At 38.3% G+C, this 21,899-nt stretch overlaps 1 protein-coding gene across 3 annotated transcripts in view; it reads right to left on the bottom strand.

Moving 5' to 3' along the window:
- AOPEP (aminopeptidase O (putative)) overlaps positions 1 to 21,899 on the bottom strand; it is a 290,214-nt gene that overhangs the window by 193,110 nt on the left and 75,205 nt on the right. For all 3 annotated transcript variants that reach the window (XM_054986685.1, XM_054986684.1, XM_054986686.1), the window contains exons 7-9: positions 20,880 to 20,986; positions 1,385 to 1,487; positions 1,190 to 1,297 (exon numbers count right to left, since the gene is read on the bottom strand). In XM_054986685.1, the coding sequence (XP_054842660.1) occupies positions 1,190 to 1,297; positions 1,385 to 1,487; positions 20,880 to 20,986 (318 nt within the window). The remainder of the gene's footprint in view (positions 1 to 1,189; positions 1,298 to 1,384; positions 1,488 to 20,879; positions 20,987 to 21,899) is intronic.

A 21,899-nucleotide genomic window follows, 5' to 3' on the forward strand; every position in this document is an offset into this window, starting at 1 on the left:
TGTCTTTACCTCTACAATATGCTTAGTCTTTTCGGTCTTTTTAAGTCTTTTTCTTGGTGGTTCACTCGGATCCTTTGATCTCACTTCCCTTTCGCTTGGTGGCTTAGGGGGTGGATCCAAGGTGATTGCTGGATCCAAGCCTAGGCGGTCTTTGAATAGTGAATGGTGTCGTGAAGGCTTTGGTTGGATCAATTTCAACAGACTAGATAGCGGCAGGGCCAGATACAAATGCCTACTCTGAGGACGCTCCGACAGACTCTGTCTCTCTGAAGTTGGGTGTCGGATCCAAGTGGTTGTTTTCGGATCTGGAGGGCTCATCGACCTCATTCTCAGAGTCGGAGTCGGGTGGCATTTTTGGCTCTGTGGGACAATCGGTTCTGAAGGAGCACACATGCCCAAATTGATGGTTCCAAGGGGTTCAGATCCAAGTGCGCAGCTAGCGCCAACAAAATGGAGGATTTTGCCATTTTCGTTCCCAGATTATTTGAAGCTGAAAGAGCCCGCTCCCACAGTAAAGCTTTCAACCGGGTGGCTCTTTCTACCCGCATCTTAGTGGTGAATTTCTGGAAAGATTTACAGGCCGTGACATTATGGCCTCCACCCAAGCAAACAAGACAAAGATCGTGCCCGTCAGTATAGATCATCTTAGTTGAGCATTTTACACATCTCTTAAAAAGAGTCTTATTTGCCATTTTGCAGGATTTCTTAATTTCCAAAACACTGAAGAAGTCAAAGATTGTTTGAAAGAAGAAAAAGCTGTGACACACGCTGCAAGAACTTCTTCGTCCGGTGGCAAAAGAGGAACTGAGGGTAGGGGCGCCATCTCCGCAGAGGGTGGGTGTTTCACACGGGAAACACGCATGAGCTCTGGAGAGATAGGCAGCCCTTAGTAGACTTTAAAGCTGTAGAACTCACCTTCTGGCAGGCCTGTGCATGTGGGACTGCACAAAAAGACCGAAAATGAAGAAAAATTTCTTCTATCTTCTCCACCCCATGCACAATTTTACATACTTCTGTCATCATCCTTCTTTAGCCTGCTTTAGCCTGGCCTATTAGGAAAGGTCCTCTATCCCCTTGATGATGACAGTACACAAAAAAAAATCATGTATCAGTAATTTATCATGAAAGTCTTTGCTGTCATAAAAGGAAACAGTTATTCTGCAACAAAATGGGAAACAAACTCAAGTACCTGCGAAAGTATCAGTTGTCCATGAAAGTCCCACACAAACTTTCTTAAAAAGGCAAAATATGTTGCTTCTCCAGCTTTTCCTGCAAAATACCACAGAAGAAAATAGCCCTGGAAGAACCAAGGCCAACAAGATATTAGTTATACATGTACCAAATTACAGTATCGAGAAGACCAGCTTTAGCATTCATTTCTCACCTTCAAGTAGTGAACCTGCAAGAAGGTTTTTCCAGCATTAAGGCCATGTTTGATTACAGATGCTCCAGACTCACTCACTTTGCCAGTGTTCTCTTTGTTGGGCCTGAAAGGGTATATTTAAGAACTAGATTACAAATACACTGATGATACTTTACCAAGTCTCACCATCAAAATACCTAATTATGTTGAGGGTTTGTTAGAAATAAGTAAATCCAGGCATTGTGTGACAATTTCCTATTTTTGGGGTTTCATGATTAAGGTAACCCAGTTCATGAGAAAAGTGATTCAGGTAACTCAGTTCATGAGAAAAGAAGAATAGAAATATATTTTCCCTAATGTAACTTTATATATGACTGCACAAGCAGCTGAAGTTAAGCTAGTAGCCAAGTCTAAGCTGGTGTGAAGCTACTTAACTCTTCTCCCAGACATGACATCATATTACATGGCATTCTGCTAAGACACGCTACACAGGCAGGAGAGTCATATCGTGCACAAAGGGAAATGAGATGAGACTGAGACACTCTAAATGGAGGGAAATGGGAAGGAAGGATATTGAATTCATTACATCCAGCTACATATTTTGGCTGCTTTTTCCTGAGTATGGGCTTAGCAGCTCACAAGACTACACCTGCAAGGATGAAAAGCCTCTTTCATCTATGCCCCCAAATGCTGAAAGCAGACTTAAGGTTTCCTTCTTTTCCTTTTGTCTGCAATTTCCATGCATGTTAGGAGGGAAAAACAGCCTAAATTTTGGAAATCAAAAGCCTGGTACACTCAGCCTTCAGGATTCTCATCCAAACAATATCCACAACTAATCCAAACTATGTGAATTCTTTATCAATGGATGTCCAGTTACCAAACCCCTGCCAGAAGTCAGTACCACTCATTAGTGCCCAGAAGCTATTTGATTTAAACCACAAATGAAAAAATAACCATACATTATGTGACCCCATTATCTTTTTACCTCAAAAGAAACTTTCCCCAGAAAAAGTAGTTAAGGGAAGGTTTATACCAGTTCTTTCTTAGCATGTCTGGTAAAAATCTAGTGTGGAGGCTGTGGTAAAAGAACATTTGACCCCAGGTAAAAATTGTCAGTTTTGCTATGTAAATATTGAATTTGTATTCTGTGCTTTTAGAACTAACCAAGTTTTTTTAATCTATTCAGATTAAGAGCTTCTTGAATTCCACTGTATTAAGACAGGAAGGGCTCAGACACTTTTGTGAGTTAGAATTGGGTTTTGTGCAAGGTAAAAAAAATTAATGTCATGTATATATAATTCTCTGCATTAATGTCTGCAATAGTAATTTTTTTATCATCTATGGTAGCCCTGCTCTCTGGGTTTACTGGGGGAAAGTAGCTAAAGCTACAAATGCAAGTCTAAACCTTAATATAACTATGTCACTTTAAAAAAAAGACTTTACTAATACAATAATACATTCATAACATAATAAGAACAAGAACAAGATACCTATGTCACTTGAGATATTTTTGTTAAACGATCTTTCTAATGTTGATAAACAATTTCATGATATTATTTTGCATCTTATCACAGTAATGGAACATACCAGGGAATTTCAGAAGAAAAGAAGTCTATGTTTTATAGATTACAGCAAAGCTTTTGATTGTGTGGATCATGAAAAGCTATGGATAGTATTTAAAAGAAATGGGGGTGCCACAACATCTGACTGTTTTGATGTGCAACCTGTACTCTGGACAAGAGGCTACTTTTAGGACAGAACATGGGGAAACAGAGTAGTGTCCAAGTGGCAAAGGTGTCAGAAAAGGATGCATATTATCTCCCTAACTGTTCAACCTCTATGCAGGGCACATCATAAGGAAAGCTGGTTTAGATCTAGAAGCTGGAGTGAAAATTGGTGTAAGGAATATTAACAATTTGAGATATGCAGATGACACCACATTACTGGCAGAAAATAGTGAAGACTTGAATCAACTACTGATGAAGGTTAAAGGCGAAAGCACCAAAGCAGGATTACACCTGAACATATAGAAGACAAAAGTAATGAATACTAAAGAATTACACAATTTTAAAACTGACAATGAGGAAACTGTAATGGTTCAAGATTTTCTATTCCTTGGCTCAATCATCAACCAGAAGGGAGACTGCAACCAAGAAATCAGAAGAAGACTGAGACTTGGAAGAGCAGCTGTGAGGGAACTAGAAAAGATCCTTAGAGATACAGATCTCTCTCTAGGGACCAAGATCAAGATAATCCAAACTACAGTATTCTCCATTACTTTGTGTGGATGTAAAAGTTGGACAGTGAAGAAAGCTTATAGGAAGAAAATTTATTCATTCGAAATGTGATGCTGAAGAGAGTTTTGTGGATACCATGGACGGCCAAAAAGACAAATAAGTGGGTTCTAGTTCAAATCAAGCCTGAATTCTCCCTAGAAGCTAAAAGGACAAAACTGAAGCTATCATACTTTGGTCACATCATGAGAGTATTCACTGGAAAAGACAATAATTCCAGGAAAAATGGAAGGCAGTAGGAAATGAGGAATACCTAAAATGAGATGCCTTGACTCAATAAAAGAAGCCATGTCCACCAGTTTGCAAGACCTGAGCAAGTCTGTTAATGATAGGATGTTTTGGAGGTCTTTCATTCATGGGGCTGCCATAGGTTGGAAGAGATTTGACAGTTCATAACACACACACACACACACACACACACACACACGCAAAGAGTTGCTAGAAAGGTATCTGCAAGATATTGGAAGAAGGACATTGTCCCAGGTTTAAAAGAATGGTTTCACAAAGTTAAAGAAACATTTATTATGATTAAATTATCCTCTTTACAAAGAAGAAAGAATTTAACTATGAAACAAATTGGTCTTTTTGGATAACTCATATTGAACTGTATGTGTAAAGTATATTATGTAAATTTTGGTTTATTATCTTAAATAATAAATTGTTCTTCTTATTGTTAAGAAATAAAATAAAATGGCAATTTTCACCAGGGTGGGGAAAGAATTTGGACTCTGTGAACACTCAGAAGCTAAGCTCAAAATGTCTGGTCTGATCTAAAGCTAAAAAAGTATTTCCTCCTTTTCTCCCTTTTAAATTCCATGGTGCAAAGATTAACAGGATAGCTATCCTTATGTTAATGCATGCAGTTCACAAAAACAAAGCATACTCTAGGCAAATATACTCAGAGAGCACATAAGCAATGTGGACTGCTAGAATCTTTGACACTACCTGAATTTTCTAGGGTTTTTCCATAGTCATTTTCATATAAGAGGGTAGGGGGTCTGTGAGTTTGGGGGGAAAGAATCTCCCTTCAAGGAGAGGAAGACAGTCATTTTGAGAACACTGACAAATGCATACACAGACCCAAAAAGATGGTAAGAAGACACAGTCAGATGGGAGAAGGCTTTACAAGATAGTAAAGGTAATAAAATATGAACAGAAGCTGAACTGAAATCTGGAAACTTAAAGGAGTATTCAGCTTACTCATTATATACCATCTTGAGGAATCAAGTTTAGATTTTGGGAAAGAGGACTGTAGTTAATGTCTATTTGACCTTCCTACCCTCAAATGAACAGCAGGATTTGAGTCCAGCGGCACCTTAGAGACCAACAAGATTTTCAGGGTATAAACTTTCAAGAATCAACACTCGCTAATATCCTCACATGCTACAATATATTGCTGTTCAACTGTATGCTTTTGTTTTATGTAATCAATGACATACAACTAAAGATAATTTTTTCTTTTTATAAAATAAGAGTTATTTCGGTCTTTGTAACCACATACAAGAAGGGAAGGCAGCATGGTATAGCCTGATCTCATCAGATTTCAGGAGCTAAGCAGGGTCGGTACATGGATGGGACTTCACCAAGGAAGAATCTACAGAGAAAGGCAATGGCAAACCATCTCTCCTTCTCATTTGCCTTGAAAGACCCTTGCTGGGGTCACCATAAGTCAGTTGTGACTTGACAGCATTTACACACATACAACCACATACAAGCCTAAACTTGGCACACGTTTACAAAGTACTAAAGAAAAGTAGGACAAACCCACTTAGGGCCTGATTACACGTGCTCTAAACATGTGTTTAATAGAGAAAAATATCAAATGAACTTGCAATTTACATGTGACCGCACTCACCAAAATGGTTTTGTAGTGGAGAGAGAAATGGTCCTGCGAGTGCACGCACAGAGGAAGGAAAGGTTTCATCAGTCCCTGCTTGGTACCCAGCAAGCTTTTGCTTGTTTTCTGGGCAGACAAGAGAAAACGGCAGTAAGAGAACTACCTCATTAAACACATGTTTGGAGTATGTGTAATCAGGCCCTTCTTTGGGGAGATCTTTAACAAGGGAGATTTCTTCCCTATCTTATTTCTTTTTTTTTTTTTTAAACAAACAATGATTTATATTCCCTATCTTATTTCGAAGAAAGGAGAGAGATTCTGAAGCTGAAGTGAGTGCACCTCTTGGTGCAAGTTAGCAGCAAGTAAAAAATACAAGAATGGTGGAATGTAGTCTCATTGAAGTCTAGAAACTTGAGGACCCGGATGGCTTAGTAAATTCCACATTTCCTGTGCTACAAAATTGGATGGCTGCATGGCCCATTTTACCACAGACACTTTGGATTGTATTCCACTTCCAGGCTTGATGTGGGAAAATGAATTCTGAGAGAGGTTATTCATAGCTACTTCAGTTACAGATATCTGTGATTTCGAACTGCACAACTGCAAAGGGCTACGGAATAACATTCCAGATGGAGTGAAATCAGCAGCTGGCTTTTCTTCCAAATAAAGAACACTGTTGTGTGAACATGTCCTAAGAACTCATCCTCTTCTTTGAAGCCTCTTTATAAGAGACAGTAAGCAAGAACAACATGATGAAATAAAGAAGTCATAAAAGATGCACTGAATCACCTATAGCATCCCTTAGCCTCAAACCATAGCTATAATCCCTAAAGGATCTTTGACATGTTGATCTAACTTCTACTTGGATTTTTTTTTTAATTATACAAATCAGTATCTACAACATCAGTTATTTTACAACTTGGAGCACAGTTTCATTTAAGACTAAATAAAAGTTACCTATCTAATTCATATTAATTCACAAATTTATCACTCTGAATAATCTTATCTCACAGTAGGGATGTGTATACCAGAAGTCTTGACTGAAGTACTTTTTCAGGTCATGTATTTATGGAATGGAAATGGAATTACAGAACTTTCTAGGATTATAAAACACGCACAAAACCCATCAGCTGGAATAGGGGAGCTTTCCAGGGCTCTTGAGCAGGTGTTTTTACAGCAAATGGCACCATGGTTCGGGGTCACTTCATGCATCTGCTGAATGTGCCAGACCTTCACAGGCACCATATCCTCCACTATGATATACTCACCCTCAAACTCATGCCATCGCTACAGTTCCCCAGGCCTCCTCCTTCTTGAGAGAAGTAGCCCAGATTATATTAAATGCCTGCAAGCCCTCCACCAGATCTTCCTATAGGCACAAGTGGAACCATTTTCTTACCTGGGTGACTAAGACAGGTCACTCTCCTTTCTCCTGTCCTCTAACAGTCGTATTTGAGTACCTATTATCACTTCTAAGATGGGGGTTAGCTGCCTCCTCAATTAAGGTTCACTTAGACGCCATCTCCTCATTCCACAAGTTGATAGATAGCAAGTCAGTGTTCTCTCACCATGCTTCCAAACAAAATCTCAAAGGTGTACTTAACACTTTCTCAGACCTGCCCTGGTACCACAATGGAGCCTTGCACTTGTACTAGCACAGCTCATGATGCCCCATTCAAACTTTTGGCACACTGTGCTCTCTTACTATTATCTTGAAAGGTAGCTCTCCTCATAGCTATCACTTCTGTTAGGAGGGTCACGGAATTAGCTGCCTTCTGTGTATGTCCCACATTTATGCAATTTTTTACCTGAAAAGGTTATTTTAAACCCTAGTTTAGTTTGTGTAAAATTCCATCTTCAGCAAAAAGTTATTTTCCATCTCCAGCAAAAGGCTATTTTGCCAGTATTCTTCCCCAATCCCACCAGACTCGGAATGCATGCTTCACAAGTTGGATGTGAAAAGGGCTTTATTGCATTATTTACACAGAAAGGGAAGTAAATCCAATTGGAAAGTCCTCAATCTTACTACATTTGTCCTGTGGTAAAGCAGTGGAACATAGTCATGCGTGTTGATGTAAGACAATGGTGGAGGCCATGGATCTGGCAGAATAATCAGCCACATGTTTTCCTGCCAACATTTGTTGCTTGGCCAATCTCATGGCTTTGCCCTGCAGAACGCTCACAAGAGCCCTTTTATCCTCAGGTAAATCTTGGGCACAGGTAGATAGTTATTCTCATAAGAACAGGTTGTAGGACCCCATAATAGTTTGAAAGTTTGAGATTCTAAAACTGAGGGCTGCAGAGGAATAAACCTTCCTGCCTAATGCATCTACTTTACATACCTCCCTATCTACAGGAGAAGAATGAGAGCCATAGTGGTATTTAGACCGAACCTCTTCAGCTACCAATGACAAAAAGTGTGGGTAATTGAAAAGGAAGGCACAATCTTGTTGTTTCAGTTTGTAGTAGTTCTCAATTTTTTGAGAAGTGGTAGGTATGGAGGCCAATTTCTCCCAAATACTGTGGGCAATATTCAATAAAAGAAGGCTATGGATGCTGGTGAATCAGGAAAGAGAGCTTGGAGAACCTTGCTCTTCGGTTTTGGTGTCAAGGTGGAGATATCTATCTCCACAGCTCTGGTCACTCTCAGAATTTGTTAAGAGAAGGGGACATGACTTGAGGGCATGGCTGCCTGAAGCTTTCTGTTCAGGGAGAGACAACGTAGCTTTGATTAACGACTGGAGATCCTTCTTCAGCTTATAAATCGCTCTGGCTAAGGAGGGATTGTGCTCCGTTTGACAATTCTGCTGAAGGTTTTACTGCCCAGGTTCCTGGTAGTGACTGGAAATTGGAGTGTCAGGAGACACGAGACATCTACTTGTAGCTACAATTGAAACTGACAGGCAAGGTGAGCCTCGGTCTTAAATTTAAGAACTTCAAACAACTAAGCAACTCTGCGACACAGCTATTTCTTCTGTGGTGACTGGTGAGATAATATTGCTTTCCTGGACTTTTCTCTATTTTTTTCTTTTTAATTGAGATAAGAGGAATAAAGATACATCATTAGCAGAAAGCTTTAAACTACATATGTGATAAGGAAGATTTAACGGACTAAGGGAAACCAAAAGTCTATGGTTTGTTTATCTCTATAATTTGTGAATTTGTATTGGGAGAAAGTATTTTGGCTGGACTGGATAAACAAAATTATGTAGAGGGAGCTAAGGCTGAAACACTGGCCTTGAAACTCCAGCTGAAATGTAAACAAAGCTAATAATAAACATCATCTGTGAAAGGCTTTACAGATTATTTATAGAGAAACAGAGCCATCTTGCAGAAAATGTCTCAAGGCACAAAGAAGTGCATGGTTTCGACAGACATCACACCTACAGATCTGATGCAAAAACTTCTTGATCAATTAGGTGACGAATTTGATTCATTTGAAAGGAAAATGGAAGACAATTTTATGAAATTTAAGGCAGATTTAACTGAACAAATTAAAAATATCGAAGGAGCTATTAAAATAACCTCTGAGTATGTAAAGAAGTTGAAGAATCAAGTAGATCCTGGACAGCAGAACAGCAGTGTTTGATAGAGACTTGGAGAAACATCAAGATAATTTAGCTTTATTGGAATTAAGGGAGAAAGAATATACTCTGAGACTACAAAGCGTTAGGTAAACACAAGAGGAAGATATTCAAGATAGGGTGGTTGAGGCTTTGGCAGAATTTCTTCATCCCAAGAGGTGATACAGAAGTGGACAAAGTATATATAATCTCCACAATGTATGTGGCACAGAACAAATTACTGAAAGATAATATACTGTATTTTGTCAAAAAGTCTATAAGAGATCAAGTTTTACAAGAACATTCCAAGAAGAAACTGAGAATACAGGAAGTTGAGGTCATCCTTTTAAAGGAGCTACCACTCAGAATTCTGAGGAAGCGAAGAGACTATATATTTCTAACTGAAAAGCTGAAACAGAAGAAAATTCAATTCAAATGGGACAAGTTGGAAGGAGTGACTCTTACTTTCAAACAACAGAGATTCGGGCTGAATTCAGTACCAAAAGCAAGAGATTTGTTTGAAAGATATAAGAAGGATCTGGAAGAATTTGGAGAAGATTCCAAACAGTCTATATTGAAACAGAAAGATGAGGAAGGACAAGAAGATATGGACTCTGATAATAATTAAAGTCCAAATATGGATTACAAATGCATAACGTGGAATATACATGGGGCAAATTTTCCCCAAGAACAGAAAGTATTTCATTATTTGAAAACATTGAGAGCTGACATCATTTGCTTTCAAGAAATTCATATCAAGGAAAAATATTTGGATTACAAAATTGGAGGGGGGGTTCTCTCTTCAGATAATAAAAAGAAAAATGTGGTGGTACTGTATCTAAAATCAGTATTGAAACCAGAACTTCTAATATCTGACAATCGTGATAGATTTGTGGGGGTGGAGGTGACATTAAATGGGAGCAAAACTTTGGTGGTGGGAATCTATGCACCAAATGAGGAAAGGAGGAGGTTCTACAAATATCTTTGGGAAAAATTGGTGGATCAGTCCTATAAAAACTGCTGTTTGATGGAGGACTGGAATGGTGTAGTTTCTCCACAAATAGATAGATGTTCTGAGAAAAACATAAAAGATACTCAAGGCAAATTACCAAAGGTTTGTTTTGACATGACTGATAATATGAGTTTGATGGATGTTCGGAGAGAAAAAAATGGAGACTCAAGAGACATTCTACTCTGAGAGACATAAATCTTTGTCACGTATAAACACCTACTAGTGGTCCCTGGCCCCAGGAAGGCTTGACTGGCCTCGACCAGGGCCACAGCGTTTTCAGTCCTGGCCTCGACCTGGTGGAACTCTGTCAGAAAACACTTCAGGCCCACCAAGATCTTCCATCCTTTCAGCGGGTCTGCAAGACAGAGATGTTCTACCAGGTATTTGGTTGAGATCAACATTAAATACATCAAATGAGACTCCCTGCCAGCCTGCCACCTGTGTGGGGGGCCATATGGTCACCTGCCCCCCATGTATATACAGCCACAGGATACTAATACAAACCTTCTCCCTTTTTATACATGATGAGCAGGTGAATTGCTGAAGTGCTGTATTGTAAGACTGATTTTATTGTTATGCCTGTATTTCTTATTTTTGTTGTAACCCACCCTGAGCCCACTCGCGGGGAGGATGGACTATTGTTGTTGTGGTTGTTGTTGCTGTTGTTGTTGTTGGTGGTGGTGGTGGTGATGATATGGTCTGGGTATCAAAAATTTGGTGATCAAAACTGGTAAAGTGGAGATATTGCCGAAGTCTTTTTCTTACCATAATCCTGTAAGTGTAAGTTATAGAACCAAATCCAACTCATGAGTCTGGGGAGCCCCTCCCCCGCTAGGATTGCAAGTTTCATCTGACCCTGCACAAGAGGAGGAGGAGGAGCTACCCAAGTGTAAGGACTGCCCCACTCTAGGACCACAGGAGAATGTCAAGATGAAACAAAAGATAAAATGCTTACAGCAATAGATATCAATGTTAACAATAAGTGACTCAGAGAAAAAATTGAACTTTGCTAAGCAGAGAAACTTCGCGTTTGCTAATAAACCGGGAAGGTGGTTAGTGTATAGACTGAGAAGAGAGGGAGAGGAAAAGGTGATTTTAAAATTGCAAGATGGGAATACTACGTTAACAGAAAATGGGGCCATTCAAAAGACTTTTAAAAAGTATTTATACAGAAGGCGGGTTATTTCTTCAAAGAAACGGAATGATTATTTAACAAAACAGAAGCTACCCAAAATTATAGAAGAACAACAACAGGTGATGAAGGGCCCAATAACTATTCAAGAAGTACTGCATCCAATTAAAAAGATGAAAACTGGAAAGTCACGAAGTCCTGATGGACTATGAGGCCAATTTTATAAATGCTTTGAAGATGAGATTTTAGTACCTTTGCAAAATACAATTAATTCAATTTTGTTGGGAGGAAAAATGCCAGAGACTTGGAAAGTTGCTAACATTACATTGATACTCAAAGAAGAGCAAGATTTGACACTAGCAAAAAATTATAGACCTATATCATTGTTGAATAACCCCTATAAACTATTTACCATGATATTAGCAGAAAGACTTAAGTATGTTCTCAAAGACTTTATTCATGAAGATCAAAGTGGGGGTTTTTTGCACAAAAGACAGTTGAAAGACAGTTTTAGAATTGTATTGAATATAGTGCAATACTTGGATAAACATAATGAAAAACAAGCAGCTCTAATTTTCTTGGATGTAGAGAAGGCCTTTGACAATTTGTACTGGAGTTTCCTGTTCCAAGTTTTGGAAAAGATGAATTTTGGGGAGAATTTCATAAAATGGGTGAAATCAATTTATACTTCACAGACTGCTAAAATTATTGTTAATGGAGAATTAACTAAACCATGTGAGATACAAAAAGGAATACATCAAGGATGTCCATTGCCACCACTTCTTTTTATTTTGGTGTTGGAGGTTTTGAATAGAGTGATTAGACAGGAGGAAAGAATTAGAGGCATAAAATTTTTTAAAAGACTCATATAAACTAAGAGCCTTTGCAGATGATTTAGATTTAATCTTGGAAGATCTATTAGAGGGAAGTGAAACATTGATGGAGAAATTGACAGAATTTGGTACTCTGGCAGGTTTCAAAATAAATGAACAGAAAACAAAAATGTTAACAAATAATATGGATACTAAAAGCCAGGAAGAACTTATAAAAATAACAGGTTTCAAAGTTGAAAAAAAGGTAAAATATTTAGGCATCATGCTAACGGGGATGAATTGTATGCTATTTCAAAATAACTATGTTAAGACAGAAAGAAATCAAACAGGTTAAAATGGAATAAAGTACAGTTGTACTTGCTGGGAGAATATCAGTTATTAAGATTACTGTTTTACCTAAAATGCTATTTTTGTCCAGACAATACCTGTTTTAACTTCAGAAGTACCATTTAAACATTGGCAAAAGGATATATCAACATTTATATGGCAAAGTTTAAAACCAAGAATTAAATACAAAATTTTACAACATGCAATGGAAAGAGGTGGCTTAGGTCTACCAGACCTGAAGTTGTATTTTGCTGCCTCATGTCTAATGTGGATGAAGGAATGGATGCTTCTGAGAAATGATAGGCTCTTGTCTTTGGAAAGTCATGACCTGAGGTTTGAATAGCATGCTTATTTGCGGAATGATAAAGTAAATGTTAACGCAGACCTTAAAAATCACTATATTAGGAGAGCCATGTTGAGAATTTTGAATAACTATAAACTGAGACTGTCACAGAAGACACCGCTTTGGATTTCAACACAGGAAGTGTTTTATAGAAGTGAAATGGAGAATAGAGTTCTAACAAGGAGATTGAAAATTGAAGACAAGTGAAGATCTAATATCTAAAGGCTATAAATGTCAATGGTTCTTCTATGCAGAATTGCTAGAAAGGTTTAAATCAGATAAAAAATTATGGGAATTTTAACAAATGTGGAAAAGTGAGCAACATGAAGGAACATATTATCATCTTTGGTGGACTTGCTTTAAAGCAAAAAACTTTGGTCGCAAATTCATATGATGATACAGAAAATTTTGAAGATTAATATACAATTTAAACCAGAAGCCTTATTGTTGGGACTAATAGTTACAAAATAAACATAGAATTCTATTTCTATATATGACAATGGCAGCTAGGCTTTTATATGCATAAAAATGAAAAAGTACAGTATTGCCTTCAATGGATGACTGGATTGTGAAAATGATAGAGTTAGCAAAGATGGCTAAGCTTACAGTTTTGATCAGAGATAAAACACGGTCTATTTTTATGTTTAATTGGAAAGCTCTTATTGACTTTCTGCGTGAGACGAGAAAAAATGAATTGATGATTTGTAGATTTGATTTCTAAGAAGATAAACTTAGGAAATATAAATAGAAAGGGCAGTATTGAAAAGATAAATTTTATAGGTATTAAAACTTCAAATATAATGTGTGTAAAGATATAATAGGTGTTGTAGAGGAAAATGGAAAATGAAATATGCATTTTTCTTTGTTTTACTTTTCTTTGATTTTCGTTACTTTCTTTTTCTCTTTTCTTCTCTTTTTACTCCCTTTTTCTTTAATTTTTCTATTCTCTTTCCCTTTATTGAGCTTTTAATCTTATTAATAAAATAAAAATTATTTTTTAAAAAAGCATTTGTTCAGAGAAGAGGCAGAAATCATCATTCAGGGATGACGAAGTGATGTCATCGACTGCCTCCTCAGTGGAGGGATCCAATGCTAGTTTGGAAGCAATATCAGAATGAGAAGCAGCTGCTTCCTCCTCCTCAGAATCCGATAAAGTCAGCAAACGAGTCCAGAACCGGTGGGATGGAACCAACGGTTTCATTGGGGTTGCAATGGAGAGAGTCAAGACTGGAACCACGAGAGGCACAGACTGTAACCACTTGATAAATCCTTGCCAGTTTGGAACTTGTGCTGGATAGGCTGAACTGAATGGCCAAGACACAGGTACTGGAGGAGCTGTCACAGCTGGAACAGGTGATGGAGCCCATGTATGAGTTAAAGGCTGAATAAACTGTTGTGCAGACCTTGAAGTTGGCAATGGAGCAGAGGGGCCTGCCATTGGAATCAAGGAAACTTTTGGAATCTAAGTTGTGGCCACAGCAAACATTCTTCCATTGGGCTCTCCTCTTCCTCCCCCTGATATAAGGTAGGAGTTGGCAGGGGTGAAGGTGTTGAGGAGCAATGATGATCTCCTCCTTAACAATAAATGATGGTGTCGAGGAAGACAACCAATGGTGCCTACAGTGTGAGGAACCAGAGGCGGGTCTTTTCAGGTACTTGGCCTTTGTTTTACATTTCTTCATGGGCTGTTCAGAGGTGAAGTGCTCATAACAAGAGGGTTCCAGAGAACGACGCCTTGACGATCCCACCTTACAGCTCAAGCGCCATTCAGGTGTTGATGCCCTAGGTGAACAGGGCTCCACAAGTGGAGCAGGTGGAACCAGAGAGTGATGTCTAGTCTGATCCAGCGTCCAAGCCTTCGGAACCAGTGAGGGCTTGGATCGGGAAGTGGGTTCACGCTCAGCAGATGACTTGGCTGCTGGCCTGTTGGAACCCGATAAGACCATCTACCACATAGCTACTTTGAGGCAGGAGGCTTGGTCACTCCTTGCATTTGGGGTAAATCTGAAGGTCGAAAGATTATCAGAAGACACAGAAGGAACGACGAAGAAGAAAGAGAAGAATCTCTCTCAATGGTGGTGAAAGAGGAACTGAGAGATAAGGGGACACTCTGATCTGCAACGCTTAGCTGAGGCAGGAAAACGCTAATGGATGCACCTTCAGTGGGTGGAGAGCCCCCTACAGTTTTAGAGCTAGAGAATCCTTCTTCATGGCTGGCCTGTGGCTGTGCAGTCCCAGTGTAGGGCTGCAGAGAAGACCAACAACCAACTTGGGGTTGCAGCAGAAAAAAGCTCAATGAAATTATTGCCTCACTACGAGACAGCAGTGAAAAGGCAAACTCCATGATGGGGATTATTAGGAAAGAGACTTAAAGTGGCCAAAATCATAATGCTTTTGTATAGAGCTACAACGCAGCCTCATTTGGAATACTGTTTACAGTTCTGGTCACTCTATCTCAAAAAGGATATTGCAGAGCTCGAAAAAGTACAGAAGAGGGAACCAAGACGATCAAGAGGTTGGATGAAAGAATATTGGATTTTTCAGTGTAGAAAAAAGATGACTACATGGGGATATGATACAGGATTATAAAATTATGCATGGGGTGGAGAAAGTGGATAGAGAGAGAGCCAGACCCTGCTCTGATCCAGCAGGGCTTTTCTTTAAACAAAGATCCTTGTCTATCCTGACAAGCTAGACAAACAAATGGGAGAATACAGAAAGAAAAGGGGAAAGGGGAAAAGGTTCTGTCTTAAAAATCAGCCCTGCCCTCAAGTACTTCAGCTTCAAAATAAATTTTTATTTTTACTCTTAACTACTCTATTTAAGTATACTGCGTACACAAAGTCACAAGGTTGTATTGTTTGGAGTTGGAGGGGTAGTCTGTTGAAGAATGACTGTACCGGAAAACCAATGTGATTGGAAAAACAAACATTCAGATAAGCCTCCTATCACAGCAAGACATGTTCACTGTAAAATAGAAAATTATTGGAACAAAAACCCATCTCCAACCACCCTGCATTCAACAGCTGTTTTGGCCACAGCTGCTTGGTATCTAGCGATAAGGCTGTCTTTTCTGACTGCACCTATTGTGATGCTACACACTTGCAAATGTGCAACCTTGCTTATACAATAACATGAATAAACATAACTTAAAGAAGCTTACTATAGTTATGTACAGGCTTGATGTAGAAGCCCAGAAGATGGATGATGGCTATGCTACAACAGATGGCTCAAAGGAGGGACTTCTGTTGGTGACCATTTTGCCAGGTGTGTTAGTCCAACACTGGTAAACTTCTATCTATACTGGTAACATATACCAATACTTCAAAGAAGGATGTGAAAAACTGAACTTTTGATTAGGATCGACTTTGAAATAAAATTTACATTGAAATGATAACATTAATTAAAATGGTTACAAATTCAAGGAAGTTTATGCTAATAAGCATAATTATGAAATCCTAATTTGCTGCACTAGCAAATAAATGTTTGCACCATGATGCACCAGCATCATATCACATCTTCTAATATTATGGGAAAGTTGCAGGAACATAACTGAAGGCACATATACGGACAGAGAATTGGAATTTTATTATTGCTCATTATTTATGCAGCAACTTAATTGAGCAAATACGTACTTTCAGTTACTCACATTAAGCTACGATATGCACAGTCAATTTAGATAATAAAAACTGTATAGTTAAAAATTATTTTTCTTTTTAAAAGTAAGTATATATATATTTACTAATTGTAAAAAAATTATATGCCATCTCTCCAGAGACCTGCTTGAAGAATGGCAGTAGGAACTCTCTCAGAGAAAAGGGAAGGAATCAAAGGGTGGGAGCTCACAGAGCTGCCATCATTTGCAGCCATCTAGGTTCCAGATCAACTTAGTGCCCTAGCTAGAAAATGTGATCATTGGCTGCTGGGAACCAATAGCTCAACTACACTGATGGAGTGGCACAAAGGAGCTACAGCTTTAAAGCAGTCATCACAGTTGTATATGGTATTTAATTGAACTAGTTTTCACTCTACTTTCCCATACCACTTACCACGTAAAGAAAATACAATAAAACTATTAAAATGACATAAGAATTATCCATAATGAGATGTGGAATTATCCATACCTTTTTTCTCATTTATATAACATTGTGCTAAGACCAATTTGTAAAACAGCACCATTTCAGGAAAAGTGGAAGGCAGTGTTAAGAGCTGAGTTGCGCAAAGAGGAATGGAATTATATTTTGTCTTATAGTTTGTCTTTATCTATTTGTTTACAACTAAAAGAAAATGTGTTCAAAATGATACATCAATGGTATTTAACTCCTAAAAAGTTGGCAAAAATTTGAAGAAATTGTGCAAATAAATGTTGACATTGTAAGCAGCTAGAGGAGGACATTTTCCATATATGGTTTAACTGTCCTCAGGCTGCTGAATACTGGCAGAATGTAGTTCAAAAGTTAAACTTCATTCGAACATCCCAGTACTACCTGACATAATCTTGCTAAACAACCTTACAATCATCCCATGGAAATATCATTCTTCTATATTCTGTAATGATGGCAAGAATAAACTCTGTGAGATACTAGAAGAAGGTTCCTCCACCCAGTATTTATTTATGGCTGGATAAGATCAAAGAAATTTATCCTATGCTAAAATTAACATTTACAGAGAGGAAAAAACATATCACAATGAGTTATTGCAGTAAACCATTAACCATATTTTTAAAAGTAGAAAATTCCTCTTCCAAATATATGTTGAAACTACAGTTTAATAAACAGATTTAGGTTATTTTGCAATTGTATCCATGTAACTCAGGCTTGTGATGGTTGCTTGTACAGTTATTTGTATGTAGATTTGTTTTTTTAATTTTTCTTTCTTTTTTGTATCAATGCTAAGCAATATTGGAAAATAAATAATTCATTAAAAATAAAAAATATCTATAATGAAACAAGCCATACAAATAAGTCATTATTTAAGCTGCAGGTTTCTTTGGTAGGAGTCAACTTTTACATTGCCTTCCAAATAGAAGGTTGGTACCCCTGGGGAAAGGTTCACAGAGTTCACCCACCAGATGAACTGGAGGCAGAGGAAAAGTCTTGTCTATAAGTGCAGTCCATGCAATTATCAGGGAAATATAAATAAATAAATATGTTTATTGCTTTTCCGGCCGAAGCCATAAGCCATACAAACACCAACAAAATATGAACTGTACACTTGAACATACCCAATTCACACAGACATAACTCGTCATTATCACTTTAAACTATCTAAACTCATGAAGATTTTGTTTCTTTATCACCGTGGCTAAAAAGGAAGCCACTATAGCAGAGGTTTGATTGTCAGGAAAGTTATCAGACAATAACACTGAGATTGCCCAAGGAAGGAAGGGAAGCTTTTCTTTTAACATAATAGGAATAATAAATCTCTCTCTTTCCTTACTCCACTTAGGGCAAAAAACTATTATATGATCCAAGGTCTCTAACTTTCCTTGTCCACAGTCACAAACTCGTTCAGAATAAGGGAGTCCAGAGAAACGACCAGAAAGCACTTTAGAGGGGAAGGAGTTAAGTCTAGCCAATGTGAAGGCTCTGCATTGAGCTGGAATCTTTAAAGAATAGCAATAAGATGGAATAGCCTCTGGGGGTGAAAGTCCCAGGGATAAGCCCGAACATGTACGTCTGGCTCTCTGGAGAGTACTGCTGTAATCAAGATCCTTTAGTTTTAATTTTATAACTCTTAGGGCCTCATTTGTCTGTAAAGATGTTATATCAATATCCAGAATTTTTAGTTTCTGGTTAATTAAATTAGTTCGGCTACTCTTATAGGTATCCTGCGAGATCAAATGTGCAAAACCTACTTTTCAGGGAAATATTATATGAGAGGCTAGGCCAGGGATCCTCAACATGGGGCTCATGGGCACCATTGTGCCTGCTAAATGTTTTAAGAAAGTGGGTGAGGCCAGGCAAGGCTTTTGCCCAGCTTGGCTTCTGATTGGCCACTGGAGACCTGATTGGCAGCAGATAAACTGTGTGTAAGCAAGAAAATATTTCAAAATAGTATGTTCATTTAAAAAGGTGTCCTGTTAAGCAGAGCTTCTGTCTGAAATGTTGAGAAGTTGCTGTTAGAGTTATGCATAACCTCATTCCCTGACATTCTGTAGTTGGCTCTGCCTCCAGTGGCAGCCATTTTCTGGTTGCACCCACCACTCCATGTCAGAATTCCAACTGTTTTTGCAAGCTCAAAAAGGCTGGGGAGTCCTGGACTAGACACTGAATTAAGATCTGGAATCAGAACCACTGGCAACTCCTAGACAATGTGCAGCAATTAGTTCACAGCCTGATTCTTCCATTCTAGCCCTACTGGCCATTGCAGGCTCTGCCTCTTCCCCAAAGAATAGGAATCCTAGCATGGTGTCTGGCACAATGTCTTATTTCCTGTTAGGTTTATTTATTACTTTTAAAAAATATGTTATTTATAGTCCACATTTCTCATTGAGACTCAAGACATATTACACAGTCTGTCAGACACTTGCATGAGATGTAATTATGAAGATTATGAGATTATGAAGTTCCGCCTACTAAATGTTACAGTATCGTAAGTGGTTCCAGTTCAGGGGATTCAAGTGGATAAGACTTAGGGGCAACTTGGTCTTGACTTGGTATCAGCCAAAAGATTTATTTAGGATCAGTACTTAGCCCCTTCATGGATGAAACTGCTTGCACTTTGTGGGGAAAGTGAGGAAAGCCAGCATTAATAGTTGTTGGAGTGTTGGCCTAGGATCAAAGAAACACAGGTTCAAATTGCTGCTCTACAAGGAAGCCTGCTGAGAGACTCAGAACCAGTCATACACTCTCAGCCTAACCTACCTAACAGCACTGTTGAGGGGATAAAATAGAGGAGAGGACAACAATGGGGAGAAAGTTTCTCCCATTGGAGACAAAGGCAGAGTATAAATGAAATAAAAATGAGGTACATAAATCCAATCATAAGATTTCCATAAATTGTCTGCTCCTTACCCTCATAGCTGGCATCTAGCTCACTGCTTAAGGTTAGAGTCATGATAAACAGCAGTTTTCCTGCATAGTTTACAAGCTAATATTTTCAAATTGGTATATTTTAAAAAGCACTATGCAGTTCAGAGTACGAGGTATAATGTTCAGAATTAAGCAAAAAGCTCTGCTCTCTAAACAGATTACCCCATACAATTCCTTGGATTAGAGACTGAGGCTGCAATCCTGACACAAACTTGCACATAAACACATGGACCAGATTATATGCCAGTCTTATTGAATTCCATGTGTAACTATGTACTAGATTAGAGTGCTGGAGACATTTTATGGGACAATAAAAAACAAGAAAAGTTAACTGAAAATTCTGCTACATAACTTCATATGCTGGGAATTATATTTAATCCTTTGAACGTTAACAAGGATAGATTACAGTATCAAATCTATTTTAAAGACTGTATTTAATTGTAAATTAATAAAACAGACACGTTAACATACTCAGAACCAACTCACATTTAAGAAAGGAACTCAAACAAATAAAACCAACAAGTGAACCTCCCTGCTAACATGTGGTTTAAATCAGTTCTCCATGCTTAGTAGTGCAATCCTAAGAGTTATAACCTTTTAAGCCTATTGACTGTAATGGACTTAAAAGGATGTAACTCTTTTTAGAACTGCACTATTAGGATATTGTAGGATACTGATTTAAGCCACATGTTAGCACGGAAGTTCTCTTGTTGGTTTTATTTCTTTGAGTTTAGAACTGCTTGGCAAGCATTCTTCAATAATTGTTCTATGGGATGTGCAGGGTAAATATGATGTGGCAAATTTCATACTGAGCTGTAAACATAGAGCTCTATGGCCAAGCACAGTTTAGAGGTGCAAGAGATAGGGTAAGATTAACTGAATCAGAATAGCTCATGAAGACAAAGATTTAAAATGAAAGGAACATCCTATCTTTATTATGGTCAACATTTAAAAGAGCATCTTTGTGTCTTTTTTAATACTCAAATTGCCTCCACAATATCCTGTCCTCAGTCAATCTGAATGTTTTCCCAGTGTCTTTTTTTCCTACCTTTCCTCAGTGGAATCTGAATTATATGGCAATAACAGAGACTTTAATCAGATAATTTGAAAATAGGCTGAGAAGAATCAGCTTCTAGCATACCTTAAAATTTGCAGATCTTCTTCAGAGTTCTGTATCTCATCCCTAAGCCGCTGCCAACGGAGCAAAGCTTTTAGATTCCGTTGCTCTTTTGCTTCATCAACTGGCAGCTACTTGGTACAAAAACATGCATTTTCACTGTTAGTTGTTTTCTCCAACTTCTCAAGGGTAACTTTTCCATGAAAATAAAACCCTGTCCATTGCTGCTCTTTAGGAAAAGAAGTGCAGTGAGGATAGCACTTTCTTCCACTTAGTGATTCTGAGTGGAAGATTCCACTACTGAGTGAAATCACTACTGAGTTATTCCACTACTATCACTACTACTAATTACATAACGAATATTTCAAGCAGATTGGTGCTAGGTTCAAAGCCCCGTTTAGAGGCTTCTTTGAGGAAGGGCAGAATACAAAAGTAATAAATAAATGAATAAAGCCCTTAAAGCTAGTCTATGCACAGATTACCAGTTTCCCCTTAATAGTATTTCTAACTTCAATATGTCATAAGACTAGTCTGAATTAACAACATGTGTACAAGCTAATGTTTTATTTTTTAAAATAAATAAATAGAAATATTTGTTGGAGTTACCACATTAGTTTTTGTGCACCCTGTTTTATTTTAGGTTAGTGTGATGTTACATTACCCATTTAAAGTTCAGTCCTAAAGTTCAGCTCATCTAATTTAGATAAAAGTCAAACATTCTATAATAGTTCTCAGAATCCCAGGAAAACACGTTATGGTGATGGAACCTCTTTCACAAAGCCTTTCACACACTCTTGCCACCCAGTCTAAACTTCCCTTCACAGGATTGGAGCCTCCCAGGCAAGTAAGGGCTTGGTCACCACATGCCACCTGTCTAGCCTCCATTACAGCAGGCAGAGAGCCCTCACCCAAATCCTCACAGAGTCCCCTCTCCCCTGTTCGAGAGGCTCCATCAGACTGGCAGCCAATTCCCTGTATGTACCTCCCCTCAACCAATTTCAGCCCAGGGCTATTAGGGAAAAAGGAACTTTCCTTATATATACA

This window comes from Eublepharis macularius, chromosome 8 (genome assembly GCF_028583425.1).
Source record: "Eublepharis macularius isolate TG4126 chromosome 8, MPM_Emac_v1.0, whole genome shotgun sequence".
Taxonomy (NCBI): Eukaryota; Metazoa; Chordata; class Lepidosauria; order Squamata; family Eublepharidae; genus Eublepharis; species Eublepharis macularius.